Source organism: Pteropus vampyrus, unplaced genomic scaffold (assembly GCF_000151845.1).
Source record: "Pteropus vampyrus isolate Shadow unplaced genomic scaffold, Pvam_2.0 Scaffold36, whole genome shotgun sequence".
NCBI lineage: Eukaryota > Metazoa > Chordata > Mammalia > Chiroptera > Pteropodidae > Pteropus > Pteropus vampyrus.
Genome location: NW_011888817.1, coordinates 3,456,677 through 3,473,396, shown reverse-complemented (window position 1 = coordinate 3,473,396; position 16,720 = coordinate 3,456,677). Strand labels below are relative to the sequence as shown.

Below are 16,720 nucleotides of genomic sequence, written 5' to 3'. Positions count from 1 at the left end.
GTAATACATATTTATTGAGCACCTACTATGTGCCACTCCTGTAGGCCCAGAGCTCAGGTTAGCAGGAGAGACAAACCTGACACAAAGAAGCAGTTAGCAAATGAGACAGCATTCTGCAGAACTGCCCTAGAGACTCCTAGACTAAAAGTGCTTAGAACAGGCGCCAGACCCTCAGAGACTAGGACAGCATCCTGCAGTGGATTAAGAATAAGGCTCGGGAACCAGCGGGCCTGGAGCAGTCAGAGGTGGGCAATAATGCTCACCCCAGAGCATTGTGTGAAAACCAGTGAGAAAATGCAGCACCTGGTTGCATAGTTGGCACTTCGCTGCAGAGGCGGCACCTGATCTCAAGGTTGGCTGTAGCAGCGCCCTCGCCACAGCCGCCTCAGTGCCCCAAGGCCAAGGCCAAGGCCAAGCCAACAGTGCTCATTACCAACCCCTGTCTTGCAAGTGACCGGGTCGAGGGGGGTGTCTCTTGGGACTTTCACTGAGCATGCACCCTGGGATGGCTCCCACAGACCCCACTGGCCCCGGCATTTCATTCTCTTTGGTTTCTTCCTTGCTCCCCCCATCTCAGAGCTGAATAAGCTGAAGAAGTTGAGCCATGAGATTAGAAACCCAGGTAAGCAATCCAAGCCACCTGCCTTGTACGGCTTCCACCGGGGCCCACTGGGTTGTCTAGAGCAGAGTTGAGTCAGTGAGAGCCAACAACTGTGGGCGGAGGGTGGGGGCGGGGTGAGGCAGAGGATGGAGGGCCAGAGACCCAGGGAGTCAGCAGGCCATGAAAGTTAAAAGGGCAGCCAGCAGGGTGGAAAGGGGATTCAAGGGAAGGCAGAGTGGATAGTTTCTTCTTAGATTTTGGAGGGGTCACAAACTTGAATGCATATTAGAATCACCCCAGGACCTTTTCAAAATCCCGATGCCCAAGCAACACCCCAGACAAATCAAAACCCCGGGGGCCCGAGCCCAGACATGCCATTTATGTTTTTGAAAGTCCTTGGAGGATCCAGTGCCCAGCCAGGGTGAGAAGCACCCTAAAGTGAATTCACTCTAGAGTGAGCATGGGGAAAACCCTCCTCAGGCCCGCCACTGTGGACGCTGTGCTCAGGGTGGGGCTGGTCTCGAGTAGGGAGGAGAGAAGTGTGCCCCATTCCTCCCTTTCCATCCTCTGCCTCCCAGTCATCAAGCTGATCTCGGGCTGGAACGTTGACATCCTCGAGCAAGGAGAGGTGCGGCTTTGGCTGGAAGTAGAAAAGTTATCTCCGGCCGCTGAGCTGCATCTAATCTTCAACGAGAAAGAGATCTTCAGCTCACCGGTAACTGGGACTCAAAATTCCTACCTGCGGTTACGCCTGTAGTTCCCCCCACAGACCGGCAGCGCCCCCAAGCGGATATTTTAGAACCGGTTTATGCTTTGGCTGTCCGTGATGGCGTGCGGGTGGGGACTTCTGGCTTTCAGGACGTGGGGGACAGGTGGCAGGGACGCTAGATGCCCATTAATGCGAGGGACACTCCCACAAACAAAGGGTTTCCCAGGCCTCCTATAACTTTTGAATATCCTGCCAGACATTCTTCAGATGAAATACCTGCATTCATGCTTATGATTATCCAAGCCTAGATCCTAACTCTGAGACATAAATACAGAGAATTTTTGCAGTTTAAATATACAATGAATAGACAGTTTTTATTCTAGTGGACACTTCACCTATGCTCTTTCATTCGTTTTCCTGTTTTCCTTGTACAGAATAGTTTTGATGTTTTTGCTTTTCTTACTTCTCTTAAATTCAGACCAATTCTTTACAAATCAGTGTACCATGAGTGAGATTATGTCTGAGCATCTGAATATTGAAAATCACATTACTTTATTTCTTTTTCCTATTACAGTTGCAGTATTCCATTGCCTTTCTTAAAATCATGTGCACGTATAAGTTGTCCATATTCAACTTACAAACATGGCAATTTCAGTCTCATGAGAGATGCAATCATGAGATCTTATTATTTGTGAACTTCATCTCCAGATGGCAAAGGGGCCATCAGAAACTATGTGTTATACAGCGGGGCACTGGTTCTGACAGAGAAGAAAGAGTTTGGGGCTAGATGTCACAAGCTCTTGTGTGCCCTTGGGCAGGTCCCTTCGCCTCTCTGTACCTCATTTTCTGCATCTGTACAATGGGACTGGTTGTCCCAGAGTCGGGAGGAACAAATGAGAAAATAGATTTGAAAGTTCTGGTTAAAGATTAAGCATAACCTTGGCACGTGGTAAAGGAAGTGTTACAAAGTCTGGACTCTTCGTTGAGACTATCAGTTGCCCCAACAGAAAAATAAAATAAAACTAGATGGCGTCCTCAAATTATCCATACAAATGAGGCCAGAGGAAATAAGGTCCTACTTGCGGAAAATAAAATTTTTTAAAACTGTTAAAATATGATAAACTATAAATGAGTACTAACTTTATGTAGCAAGTATACAGGCTTTTAAATTTTTATCCTTTATACTTCTATGGAGAATGGTAAAAGAAGTAGAAAATAAGAAAAAAAAATGGCACAGTAGGGAATTGGGGCTTATTCTTAATTACAATTAATTCAAGCACCCAAGACTATTTCCTGTGCCTGCCAGGCCCTGGGGGTGTCCTCAGGGGCGTTCTTAGGCGCTGGGTGTAGGAAGAGCCCCAATTTATAAGCAGCAGAGGATTATCTAGGGTCCCCTGCTCATCTGCAAAGGCTTCTTTCTAACTGTGCACATATCACTTCCCAAGTCCAACTGCACCCCAATTTGTGCCACACAACTCTGGGATAGAAAAAGGGCAAAAATGACTGGGGTTTGTTCTCCCCAGAACCGCAAAATCAATTTTGACCGAGAGAAGGGCCTAGTGGAAGTGATCATCCAGAACTTGTCGGAGGATGACAAAGGGTCGTATACTGCTCAGCTCCAAGACGGGAAAGCCAAAAACCAGATCACCCTGGCACTGGTGGATGACGGTCAGTCCTGCCCTGCCCGCCCCATGCGCCCGCCCTCAGCTCTTAACTCTGGGGTCTTCTGTCCACCTGGACACCCCTCTCTGGACCTGCACTCCTCTTGGCTCATGCCAGTCCCTCCCTATGTGTTCACAGATTTCGACAAACTTCTGAGGAAGGCAGATGCTAAGAGAAGAGACTGGAAGAGAAAACAGGGTAAGTTCAAAAGCCTCAGCCACCAGGCCAGTGGTCAGTGCTGGGGAACTGCTGGACTCGTGGGTTAATACATCCCACAGCCCTGCAGGCCCCCTCCCCGCCGCCCCGAGGGAGGGCTACTGCAATTCAATCCAGTTCTGTCCCTGTGCCAGAACGAAACGGCACTCGCCCAACCCAGAGAGCGAGCGCCTCCTTAAATTTTACACCGTACGTGCCTCCCTTGCCTCAATCCAGTTCCCTTTCACGTAGGGGCAGACCCTGAGGGGCCAGTGGTAGGCTAGTTATCCCCACCCCAACCAGCTAGCTCCCCCGTCTCACCACCAGGTGGCGCCCCGGCTGAGCCTGGCGGTCTGACCGGTGGGCGTATCTGTTTTGCACTCACAGGTCCCTATTTCGAGGAGCTCTTGCAATGGAAGGTCACGGAGGACTGCCAAGTGCTGCTGACGTGCAAGGCAAATCCCTACCCCTGCCTCCAAGCCCAATGGGGCGAGACCTGGTGGCTTGTCCCTAAGTCTGGTGGCTGTCCTTGCCCCACTCCCCCATTCTATACCCTGAGCTTGGCCGATCCCACACCTGGGAAGTAGCTCCCGCTGAGACTGCATTTAACTGGAAAACAAAGCCACCGCTTGCAGAACCCAGGTTGCAGAATTGGTGTGAGTTGGGTCGACCTTGAGCTAGATCTCCAAGCTGTATCTGGTAGGGATTCTTTGGGGTCAGGAGATTCTTTGGGGTCTGAGAGCAAGTGAGGGTCCGTGTGTTGGGGAAGGGGGGATTCCCTGGCTTCTACTGGCAGCCTTGCCAGACACCATGCTCAGTGCTTCAGAGCATTATTTTGTTTCATCTGCCTCACGAGCATCTGTGCAGTAGGCATAATTATTACCCCTACTTTGCAGATGAGAAAACAAATGGAGAAATAGCTCAAGATCAAGAAGTAGTGCCCAGTGTGTCTGACTCCAAACTTGGTGCTCCCTCTCAGCACCCTGCAGCCTCTTTAGAGAACTGGGGAAGGGCAGGGTAGGAGAGGGCACTCTTCCAGAAACATATTTATTCAGCAAGCTCAAAGCACCTACTGTGCTCCAGATACTCTGCAAGGCACTGAGCGTACAAGGAGGAAGAAGTGGTCTCAGGCTTCTAGGAGCCCACAGGCCCGAAGCAGGATCATTGGAAAACAATTTGCCTCTTGCTGTGATGGAGCCACATGCAGGAAATTGATTAATCATGTCGAGGGGGCACTCTGGAGTGCTTCAAGGGAGGCTTTCTGGAGGAGGTGACATCTAACTTGAGTCTCAAGATGCATAGACATTTACAAGGAAAAGTAGAGTAGGGAAGGGTTCAAGAGGCAGAGGGAACACCATTAGCAAAAGTCCAGACCTCAGAGGCCAGTGGAGGAGACACATGGTGTGAGGTGGAGTTGGCCAAGCCGACACAAGGTGTGAGAGTGTGTATGTGCAGGGGGTGTGGGTGGGGTAAGGAAAAAAAAAAAAGGTTATGACGAGTTGAATTTTTACTTAAAAAGAAAAAGTCTGACGGAGCCTCGTTCGCCACCTTCCTCAGGTGACCAACACAAAGAAGGAAACCTGTTTCCAGTGGTTCTTCCAGAAGAAAGAGACGCCAGACGGTCAGTACGACCCGCAGACGGGAGCAGGGCTTCTCCGCATCGAAGAGGCAAGTGCGGCTTTGACTTCAGGGCTCACACGCTCCAGACGGTGCCCGGGACGCACGCTGGGTGGGGGGCCAGGAGCAGGACCAGGCCGAGGGCGGCGCAAATGAGGCACTCACCTTGGGTACGAAATTTAAGGGCACTAAAAACTCAGCAATCAAGATCAATAATATTTCACGCACTCTTTTAAAAACTGAAAATTAATGCAAAAAAAAAAAAAAAAGACCACGGAGGAAACAACACCAAAATTTTAAATAGAGACAGGATCAGTGATACTGATTTTTCCTTTTGTTTAAACTCCAGTCCTGGCCCTACTACCAACTGGTGGGCTAGTCATTGCTCTTCTCTGATCCGTTTTCGTCTATAACATGAGCAGTTAGAAACGGATGCTCCCTCAAAGATTCCTTCCTGCCCGGACAGTCTAGAATTCCAGACAAGGAGGCTGCCTCCATGTGAGGCAGGTCTGGGCAGAGCAGAGTCGGCCTGGAGCTCAATTCTCCACCCATGTCTTCCCCGTGGCTTCTGAGGAATATGCCCTGGTTAAGATAGAAACTCAAGGCCTGTTCTCAAACATTCAACGTTTCTCTGCCCTGCTGCTGATTCCTCTGGCCTCACTGGCTGCCAGGGAGGACTGGAGCAAGCACAAGTTTGCTGACAAAGAAGGAAATGATGATTTCAGGGTCTTCTCCCAAATCCGGCTAGGACAATGTCGCCTTTATCATCACGGCACAATCTCCCCGCAAAGAGCTCGGCACCAAGTCGGTGCTTAAGAGCTACTAAGTCCTGTTGTAATCATCCGGGCCAGAACCTTCTAGTTTCCAAAGAGTTACCTCCCTTGGTCCTCACGGCCGTGACGGCACATAGCCGGGACGAGGACTGTGCCACCATTTTTAGATGAGTAAGCTGAGGCTCAGAGGGTTTCAGTACCGAGGCACAAGGATAGAGAGTGGGGTCAGAAGTCACCCTAGTCACCCTCTCCAGGGTGTGGCTGGGTCTTTGGAGCCTTCACAGGAAGAGGAAGGAAGGGACCCGGGAGAGGACTGTTGGAGTTCAGCCCTTCGACCCAGGTTAAGAGCTGCCTCTACCTTGGATCTGCCTCAAAGTACACTCTGTGGAAATGGTCAGATGGGAGGGGCCCTCCGAGGGGACAGGGAGGCAGATATCACTCCCCAGGCCCTGAAGGAGGAACACTGTGTAACGAGAGGTCACTTTTGACCTCTGGACCTTGCGTTAAAAGTACACTCCAAGTTATTGCTTTGCCGAGTGTCAATTCAGGCTTCATTTTGGGGTTGACAAGCATGTGACAGAGAGGACCCCTTTGTCCTGGGCAAAAGGTCACGTTTCCTTCTAGAAAAGTACAGAGGAGCAGCCCAGGCAGCCCCGGCGGAGGGCGTGCTGCGCTCAGACAAGCTCCACAAGGAGAGGTCAGTGCTCCACTCGGAGCAGCTACCTGGAAATCCAAATGTGGGGTATCTGTCTCCGCCCTCGGCTCTGCCACCTCACCGCATCCCCAGACCCAGACAAGCCCTGAGCTGGAATCAGAAGTCTGTGGAGCTGGAAGGAGCCTTAGACCTCACCTATTCCAGATGGGTAAACTGAGACCCAGGAAGGAGAAGGGTCTAGCCCGAGATCACACAGAGAGCTAGGGCTGGCCCCAAGCCCGGGCTGACTTGCTGTCGGTCACTTCTTCTGGAACCCATGCTGACACCGCCTTCACTCATCCTTCTTTCCAGCTGTCCAGAGAGGACATGGGAATTTATAGAGCAGTGGTTTCTGATGACCGAGGCTTGGACGACACCATACTGGACCTCACAGGAGAAGGTGGGAGCTAGTGATGGAGATGGGCCGGGAGGGTTGTAGGGAGATCACACTGAACCAAGAGACTGATGTGACCTGTGAGGTAAAATGTATGGGATCCCATGTCACTTGGGGCAACTGAGGCACAGAGAAGTTAAGTGACTGGCCCAATGCTGCACAGCTAGTCAGTGGCAGGGGCCTGGTCTGTGTAACTCTGATGCTCTTGCTCACTGCAGCATATCACAGTGAGCCTAGGCTTCAAGACCAAAGGCCCAAGTTCAGTCCTCTGCCCCACAATGGGCCCCTGGCCCCTCATCCAGTTGATTGGCTCAACCAGCAAGAAAATTGTCAGGTTAACCCATTTGTCCCCCATCCATGGTGCCCCTGCCCCATCAGTCACTGAGTGCCCCAGATCCTCACCACCCCCAAGCCATGGGAATCATCCTGCAGAGTTCCCAGGGCCCCAAGAGCTGCCTGTGACTCTTGGAGCCCACATTTTCCAAGGAAGCCCCCATCCTGGCGCGTCTGTAGGGGAGCCTTGCATTAGCTGACCATTCCCTCTCTCCTTCTAGGCCTGGATGCCATCTTCACTGAGCTGGGCAGGATTGGTGGTAAGCAAGCCCCTCTTTTTGCCCAATTCTGCCCCAATACCAAATCTCCTCCAGGGGACCTCCAACCAGCCTTGGCTCTCGGGGTGTAGGGGGCGGGGTTAGTTTCCATCCTCAAAGGCGGAAAGAAGTGTTTGCCTCCTCGCAACACCGCATCTCACCCCCACCATACCCCGAGAGCAGGGGCGAGCTGGAGGGCCCCAAAAGGTGCTGCCCAAAGGACCTTGAAAAAACCCACTCTCCTTATCTGCCTCCCTAGCCCTCTCTGCGACCCCACTGAAAATCCAGGGGACTGAGGAGGGAATTAGGATCTTCAGCAAGGTCAAGTACTACAATGCGGAGTACATGAAAACCACCTGGTTCCACAAGTAAGTCGGCCTTGCCCTGGAGCCCTAGCCAGGCCGAAAAGGGGCCCAGCACTTACCCCAGCTCAGTCCCACGGGGTCGGCAGAGATCAGGTCTTCCACTGGTCCTACTGTCCGCAGAGAGAGTTAAGAACAGAGAACAGAAGGGAGATCTCCCAAGGAAGGTGGATAGTCTGGTGGTAGGACCATTTTTGCAGAATATCTGTGACCAGAGAAGGACTGTGTCTTAGAGCAGCACTTGGGACTGGGGGAGAGAAGGGTGTAGAAACAAGGGAGAACCAGAAGGTCAGGTGGGTCATGATACCCTTGTGGTCCTTTGAAGCCTCAGCAAACTCAGGCAGCCAGGCTGAGAGGACAGGTGCAAGCAGAGGGACCTGTGGGCTGCTAACTAACCGATGGCCAGGGCTTGAATGCAGGATGGATAAGGTATCCATGGAGACTTGGCTAGGAACTAAGTGGACCAAATAGTTTGAGAGTAGAATTTTCCCAGTGCTTCTTGTCATTTGCCTGCCTCAGCCTTGTGGAGCAGACATTGCTGCACCCATTCTGTGGAGAAAGCTAGATTGCCTTGGTCAAGTTTGTCACCTGAGTGAGAGAGCCAAGGCCAAGTTGAATTCCAGGACAATGGGCTCCTCCTCTAGAGTTTCTGAGCCCTGTGACTAAGCCCAGAGGTGTCACTTTTACAACACAACACTGGGCACCTGGACCAGATGTCTCCAGGGATGAACTTTAAGTAAAGAAAAGAGGTTGGTACGGTTTCTAAGGATTCAGGGAAAGTAATTATGAGAAGAAACCCAAGAAGGGTTTAAGACGAGGAAAATGAAGAGGTGAGGAAGTGACTTCCAAGAGTAGAGGAAGTGGTGGTCGCTGACCCCGGAGCACTATTTCCTCAGAGTTCCAGTCGGCAGGACATGTCACAAATACAGACTCAGGACTGGCACATAGTTATAAGCCACAGTATTGGATGGGTGGATGGATGGATGGATGGATGGATGGATGGATGGTCGGATGGATATTTATGGAATGCCTCATGAATGGTCACCACCTTCAGCCCACAAATCTATAAATAAAACCCCAAGAGAAGAGTTTGAGGAGGGGTTAGACCTGCAGGCAGATAGCTGCCTGGCAGTACTGATAGACCGAGCCATGTGACCATTTATTCGCCCTCACATTCAGAGAGAAACGCCTGGACAGTAGCGATCGGGTGAGGGCTGGCACCACCCTGAATGAGATCTGGCTCCACATCCTGGATCCCAAAGACTCAGACAAAGGCAAATACATCCTGGAGATAGCTGCCGGGAAGGAAATGCGGCAGCTCTCTGCCGATCTCTCCGGGCAAGGTGAGTCGTCTACCTGTCTGTCCTAAGGGAAATCTGTTTAAAACACCCCGTGGTCTTTTGGAGGGACTCCCATCTCCCCACCCAATCCTGGCATGGCTCCAAGAGAAAACTGGAACAGAGTGGGAAAGGTCAGCGCTAAGCCCCGTACCTGCGGATCATGGGAGCAAAGGCCCTGACAATCCCCTCCCATCTTATTTCCTTCTCACAGCTTTCGATGACGCCATGGCTGAGCACCAGAGACTGAAGTAAGTTTCCTCGGTGTTGCTGGTTCCTTGGGTGTGGCATGAACTGTGCACAAGACCCCTTCCCGGGAGTCCCGGCCCATTCTTCCTTTCCCTCATCATCCCCCCACCCCCACCCGGGGAAGGACTGCCCTTTAACAAACAGAACCTCGAGCCTTTTCCCATTTCTGTTTTTCAGAGCCTTGGCCATCATCGAGAAGAGTAAGTCCACCTATATTTCTGTTGTTTTCGTTTCTGAGTTTGAGGCAGCTTTCGGGGAGCTTATGCCTCCTGGCTGGCTGGCTGCTGAAATCGCATGTCCCCGTGGGGTCTGTGTGGCTCTGAGCTGTCACGGAGCTGCCAGGGAGACCTGGGCAGTGACAATGTGAAGACAGATGGGTAAGGAGTGTGGGAGTACCTGAGACCAAGCAGGCCCATGGGCAACGGTGGGGACAATGGCAGGGGATAGACAAGAACAAGCAAGGAAACTAAACAGCTGTGAAAAACAGAAAACAGACTAAAACACTACTAGCTTGGGGCCACTCGTGGGAGCAGGGAATTCGCCCTACATAGCGATGTTGTCCCTGAGTGTTCCCACTTGGCAGCAAGTGCAGGCCTTGACATTCATAAATATAATCTGGGAGGGAGCACTGGATGGTCTAAGTGGCCATGCAGTGAGGAGTCCTTGCCAGGGGCGGCCACCTTGGTGGGAAGAGTGTTGTCCAGAGAACCCCCTGCACCTGGCCAGGAGGAGCCCTGACATAATCATGGAGGACGTCAAGCCCATCACGCAGCCAATCTAGTCACTTACCCGGCAAGAACATCCATCGCATCCTGGAATGTGTGTCCCCAGACAGGAGACCTCTCCAGGACTCTGAGAGGGAAGCCGAATTCACTGTAGATGGTTGGTGGGGCTTGTGGAGTCAAGGAAGTGGGTCATTTCACCCAGCTGTGAAGGGCCCGGTGAACAATCAACAGCGTCCATCTCTGGGGCCTTCTCCCCGCCACCCCTCTGCAGGGTCCCACTCCCCTTAGTCCACTGGACAGACACCAGCCAGTTCAGGCTCTTCGCACTTTACTGACCGATGCTCTAGGGTCAGTGCTGCCCACTCTTCTGTTCTGAAGCCTCAGTTGCAGCATAAGGAATGTACTGACTCTCTGCTTAGTGATTTACAACCACATTCTCTTCCTACGCACCCACAATGGCTACCAGGTCCCCTCCTTGATGGAATCAGTGTCCCAAAAGCTCAGTCCTAGTGCTCCAGGCCCCTTCTCGGTTTATCACACCTATTGTGTGCATTTTGCCAGGCTAAGGCCCAGAACAATCTTACTTACATTCTTTCCCAGTTCTCAAAGGAAGGGGCACCTCTCTGTCACCTCCAGGTACCACCAATCGTGAGGATGACCTCAAATCAATGACAGAAACCCGTTATGTCCCCTATCTTCTGTTTATGAAGGCAAGGAAACATAATATAAATTTAAAGATTTACACCCAAAAATGATGAAAATAGAAAAAAGAAGCATTGCTTAAAAATAAACCTCAGCTCTGTGGAAACCTGCTTCTGGGAAGCAACCTGAAGGAAAACATTCATCTCTGTGGGGGTCTCATTTTTCCCTACTAGATCGTGCCAAAGTGGTGAGGGGCCTGCCAGACGTGGCTACAATCATGGAAGATAAGGTACTGACCCATGCTGAGTTCCCTTGCGTATCCATCAAAAATCATGAAGCAACATAGCACCACGAATTCCAGAGCCGAAGGGGCTGGATCCACCAGAGTCTGGCTGAGTGACCACACTGCATTGGTCACATGTAATATAAAGAAAAGACCCTGAGCCTGGTGTCAGGCCCATGGGGATGCTTGTCCCAGCTCTGCCTCATCTCTCCAGGTGGCCCTGGGCATCATGTACTTCTGTCTGTGAACTTCAGTTTCCCCAAGAGCTCAACTAGATGACCCCTTTAAGGGCTAAAATTATGCAAGTCTAATATTCCAGAAAATATTCTAGGAAAGCTAACATTATTATAGTGCTTACTTTGTGCCAGGCACTATTCCATATGTGTTACATATTTTAGCTTATTTAACCATCAAGGCAACCACATGAAATGGAGTATTATTACCAGTTGCACTTTGTAGCTGAGGAAACTGAGCCCCAGAGAGATTAAAGGACTTACCTAAGGTCACACAGCTTGAAGGGGCAGAGCCGAGGCAGCCCAGTTCCAGACTCTGAGTGTTTGATCATGATGCCATAGGTTTCTGAGTTAGAACTTATTCAAGTATTTTCTAACTCAGTCCATAAATCTTTGTATCAAAGCAATATAGCCTCATTTGCATGGTAAAATCATAATGACATATATACAACAAAAATCAAGAAAGCAAAGTTCAAGCCATGCTGGGGCAGATAATTGCCAGAATACTAATAATCTGAAATCCTAACCAGTAAATATTCCTGTAGAAAGCTGAGTATGGGAGACTTGGGGTTAATGTAAAATGTCTCTTCCTTTAACGTTATCACTTCATGGGATTCAATAAAACACATGTAATGAATTTATCACAAGTTGCAAGTTGTGCTGGGAGCTCTCCGGGGGAGCGAAGGTGAATGCCAAGGGGTATTACAAAGAGGTGACCCAGCGTTCTTTTCCCGTCCTCTCAGACCCTGTGCCTGACCTGCGTCATCTCAGGAGACCCTGCCCCTGAAATCTTTTGGCTGAAGAATGACCAGCCTGTCACCTTCCTTGACCGCTACCACATGGAGGTGAGGGGGTCAGAGGTCACCATCACCATCGAGAAGGTCAACAGTGAAGACAGCGGGCGCTACGGAGTCTTTGTCAAGAACAAGTATGGCTCTGAGACAGGCCAGGTCACTATCAGCGTATTCAAGCACGGGGAGGAGCCCAAGGAGCTGAAGGAGATGTGACGGACAAGTTCAGGCTCAGCCTGGGGTCTAGTCTGCATGGACCAGTAGGGTCACAGCCTGGCACAGGCCCCAGGGGCAGGGCAGAGGGGAAAGGGACAGGGCGGAACTCGGGACATCAGGGTGGAATGGAGTGGACACACCGAAGTGGAATAGTAAAGACCCTGCTGGGCTCCCAAGAGGCCTCCGGAATAGTGAGATCAGCACTGGACTTGGAATGGGAGACCTACATGCAAGACCCAGTTTCAACTCTACACTCTCCACGAGCCTCGCCTTTCTCATCTATCAGATGGGGATTCCTACACCTAGAGACTGTTTATGAAAATTCTTTATAAACCATATACCAGTGGTTCTCAACAGCAGGCAATTTTGTCCCCCAAGGGACATTTGGCAATGTCCAAATTTTTGGCTGTCACAACTGGGGATGTCTACTGGCATCTGCTAGGTAGAAGCCAGGGATGCTGCTAAACACCACAGCTCCCCGCCACATGGAATATCCTACCCAAACGTCCATAGTACTGAGATTGGCTTGGCTAGCCCTGTCATAAACTGATGTATCACAATATCCCTCTTTTAGGATACTATATTTTCCATTCACGTAAGTTCAGTAAACCTTCATTTGAAGTCTAGCACGTATGTGCAAAGCTGACAATGGCACTGGAGCACAAAGATAAATAATACACAGGCCCTGTCCTCAAGGAGGCCTTAGCCCATCTGGGAGAGTCGAACCTGGGTGCAAATGACTCCAGGACAAGGCAGATGATGAGAATTATAAAACAGGTCCAAATAAAGTGCCACGAGTGGTCAAAGGAGAGAGACGGATGTTCATCCCAGTGGAGGAAAGTGGGCTTTAAAACACCTTCACAAAGCTAGCAGAATTGATGTTGGAGCATGAAAAATGAGTTCAATTTGGCGATGATTATAGGAAGAGGACATTGCAGGAGCCAAGTATGTGAGAGCAAAGGGGTAACACAGTGGGGGTGACACTGCCTTGGTGGCCTCGGATGCCAGGCTGGAGAGCTGGATAACCCTCAGGACTTCTTTCAGTTATTAGAGACCTCTGACTGGTGTGACAGATACCGGTTGGCTTTGCTTGATAAACCTCAATTCAGAGCTGGGCATTTTACCACCTTTCACTTTCCTTCTTTTTTAAAATAAGATTTGGAGAGGGTAGGGCTTATAAAGTTTAAAGTTGTAGATGTTTGTTGTAAAATTTTGGAAATCCCTGAAAATTATAAAGGAGAATATTAAAATTTCTTACACTCCCAACACCAGATGATAACCCACCTCTGATTTCTGAAATGAGTTCTGAATTTAAAGGTACTATGAATCACTCCTACATCCACCAGCTACACATACAAGGTGTGGGTAACTTAGAATCTCCGTAGCTCATGCTTTAGGCTCATGGTGCAGTCAGACCAGGTGTTCAAGTTGGATGAGGGGCCCGGGGACCTGACCGTGCCCTGGCTGAGAATGAATATGGGGAAATTGTTCAGGTCTTGGGGGCAAACACACCTTGGGCAATTCTTTGCCTTTCTCTGGGCCTGGATTTCCCACCTATAAAACAAGAAGATCATTTCTGAGGGCCCTTTCACCTGACACTAAGATCTGTATTACTTCCCAGAACTCAATTCTCTTTTACTTTTCTCATGATGGTGTGAAGAAGAAAAAGGCTCCATCCTCGCCCACCCTGCATCTCAGGGAAGAGACTTGGCTTCTTTCACATGGCTTCATTGGTGACAATGAAGAATGTCACCAATTTCAAAGAAATCAGAAAGCACAGTATTCAGCCACTTTATCCTTAAAACTCCAGCAGCCTTACATATGCTTACATATATATGTACTTCATCTCATGAAGCACCTGCCCTTCACCTTCACTATATCATCACCCCAACACAGGGAGGTAAGCTGAGATCGTGATGATGACAATAAATTCCGGGGGCACAACACTTACAAGGTTATAAAGCATTCTTATATCTCAGTGCTCGTCAGATCAAATGGGACAGCATCACTGGCCTCATTTTTACTGACACGGCAAATGAGATCCAAATGGTAAGTGGCAGAGTCAGGACAAGAACAAGAGTCTCTGGGTCCTAGTTCAGAGGACATTCTGCTCTGCCACGCTGTCTCTGAGCAATGCGGAAGGTACATGGAGCCCAGAGCCCAGAGACGAACCAATCCTAAGTTCTCAAACACTTGAGAATTGCCAAAGTAATGAATGAGCAAATCAGTGAGTGGAGGGGTAAATGGAGGTAGCTTCTTGGCCCCATTGTCCAGAAGGGTAAAATTTTCTGCATGGAGAAGGGGGGCTGGGTAGGGGACGGTGTACACAGCAATTTGTCATGAGTTCTTCCCTAAGAAGCATTTATCCCTCGTGTTGGCCCTGATGGAGCATGGTATGTGCACCCCCTGTTGGTGAGGCGTGGGTTTGCATGCTAAGAAAAAGCTAAGAAGCAGTGCATCATGGGTGTGAACCCTGATTTGATGACGAGCCAGTTTGGGGGCAGGATCAGGTCCCTGACGTGCTGCATGTGGGCAGTTTCCCTGTCCAGTCTCCCTCAGCATCCTGGGGCAGGCTTCCTGAAGACCCGGATCGCCATCACCTTTGTCGCTCTGCTCTCTCTCCCTTGCTTCCATCTCACGGAGCCCAGGCTCGGCTGGTTTCTCCATTCGGTTCCCACCCAGGAGAACTGTGGACAGGGCAGAGCCCAAGGGTGGGGCAGTGGGGATGGAGGTCCCAAAGACCTTGCATTGTTCTCTCTCTCTGCTCTTCCCACTTGATCCCAGTGAAACCTCAAGTCCCACTCAAGTGGGAAAAAGTGGGGCAAACCTTGCTAAAGATATTGTGGTATAATTTTTTAAATGCAAATATTTGATCTTTGTTCCTGGTTCCTGACACACAGTTTCTAACCCTTGGAATCTCCAGGGTGATAAGAAATGTCTTTTGGATGCTAACGAGATGACTGGTGACTGACCCCAGAGAGCCTGGAAGCTCCACACCTTTCTATTCTTTGCCCTATGCACCTCTTCACTTGGCTGTTTATTTGTATTCATTATAATGTTCTTTATAATAAACCAATAAGTGGAAGTAAAATGTTTCCCTGAGTTTTGTGAGCTCTTCTAGCAAACTATCAAATCTAAAGAGGAAGTTGTGGGAACCTTTGATTTATACCTGATTGGTCAGAAGCACAGGTGACAACCTGAGACTTTCGACTTGTTCTGAAGCAAGGGCAGTCTTTGAGGACTGAGCCTTTAAACCTATGGAATCTGACACTCTGGGTAGTTAGTGTCAAAACTGAATTGAATTGTAGGGCGCCTAGTTGACATCTGGAGGTTTGGAGAACTGGTGTTGGTATAGAAAAACCCACACATTTGGTATCAGAAGTGTTGCGAACAAAACAGGTCAGAGTTATTCATCAACCACCTCCCTATGGGGTCTTTTCCATCTTCACCTATTCTGCATTTCCAAAGCCCAGGGTAGGTGGCAGCCTCCAACAAAGCCAGCCTCCCTAGCTTCGCCTCCTTCATATTCTACAGCCCGAACCACTGCCCTTCACCTTATTCTCCCCTTCCCAACCTGTTCCCAGTGGCCTCTACTCCTGCCTCGGGCTTGGACCACTCCCAGCATCCTGCTCGCTGGACCCCTCTGGTTCCTCCTGAGCTATAATTCCCACTTGCTCCTTGCGTTATTCTTTTACTGGCTCATCCTGGGAAACATCTCAGTTGGTCTAGCACGATCCCTGTACCCTGCATGGGACTCAGAAAGTTAGGAACATTGTCTCCCTTATCTAGTGGAGCGTAAAAGCAAGCACATGATCCCAGCTTTCTTCAGAACTCTCCATGGATCTCCCAGCATGCTGGACTTCCAGGGAGCCAGGCAGAGTGTACAGGTTGAAGAAAGGACAGGCAGCTAGTGGGTTCCCCCTTTATCACACCACCAGCCACTCCTCCCCCACACCTGTTCAGCCACCTTTCAAATACCAGCCCTGGGTGCAATCCTTGGCCTAAAGCATTAAGAGCAGTAAACAGGAAGAATATAGGGAAGAAGAACCCTGATGGAAAATGACTGACCTGTGTAACAATTAACCTCTACCCATTCAGCCTCGGCCGCCGTTCTAATCAGATGCTTTCAATACCTTAAAATTTCCAAATCACTTCAAGCGACTTGGGTGACATTTTCATGCCAAAAATAGTTTCAGAAGCAACACTCCCCAGATGTCTCGAGCTAGTGGAAGCCAGATATTTATTTTCAGCATTTGAGAAAAGTATAAATCCTGAGGCCGGAGGAGTTTTTAGCCAAAAAGTGTCCTGGGTTGGGAGCAAAACAAATTGCACAGCCTGTGAAGAATGTGCCTGTCCTCTCTGGGGCCTCCCAGAAATCCATGCGCCCGTGAGCTGACTTTTATATCACTGGTTCCTGTGCTCGCAGATCTAAAGAAAGAGAAACACGGGGCCACACAAAAGTCTTTTCATTCCAATCATAGAAATGTTCATGGTGAAATGAGTCTTTGAGTTTGCTTTAAAATACTCCAGTTTGGAAAAAAAAAAAAAAAAATACTCCAGTTTGGAAAAAAAAAAAAAGGGGGCAGGGGGAGGAGGGAGAAAATGAGATAAATAAAAAAGTTAGCAAAATATTGATAATTCTTGAAG

At 49.7% G+C, this 16,720-nt stretch overlaps 1 protein-coding gene across 1 annotated transcript in view; it reads left to right on the top strand.

Annotated features, from left to right (window-relative positions):
• The window catches only part of MYOM3 (myomesin 3), a 48,781-nt gene extending 36,061 nt beyond the window's left edge, over window positions 1-12,720 (top strand). Inside the window, 13 exon segments of the mRNA XM_023529167.1 lie at window positions 1,180-1,316; window positions 2,834-2,978; window positions 3,111-3,170; window positions 3,555-3,622; window positions 4,725-4,835; window positions 6,564-6,651; window positions 7,200-7,238; window positions 7,495-7,603; window positions 8,777-8,940; window positions 9,149-9,185; window positions 9,361-9,383; window positions 10,784-10,839; window positions 11,810-12,720. Of these exon segments, the coding sequence (XP_023384935.1) occupies window positions 1,180-1,316; window positions 2,834-2,978; window positions 3,111-3,170; window positions 3,555-3,622; window positions 4,725-4,835; window positions 6,564-6,651; window positions 7,200-7,238; window positions 7,495-7,603; window positions 8,777-8,940; window positions 9,149-9,185; window positions 9,361-9,383; window positions 10,784-10,839; window positions 11,810-12,073 (1,301 nt within the window). The 3' untranslated portion in view covers window positions 12,074-12,720.
• Window positions 12,721-16,720: the final 4,000 nt, after the last annotated feature.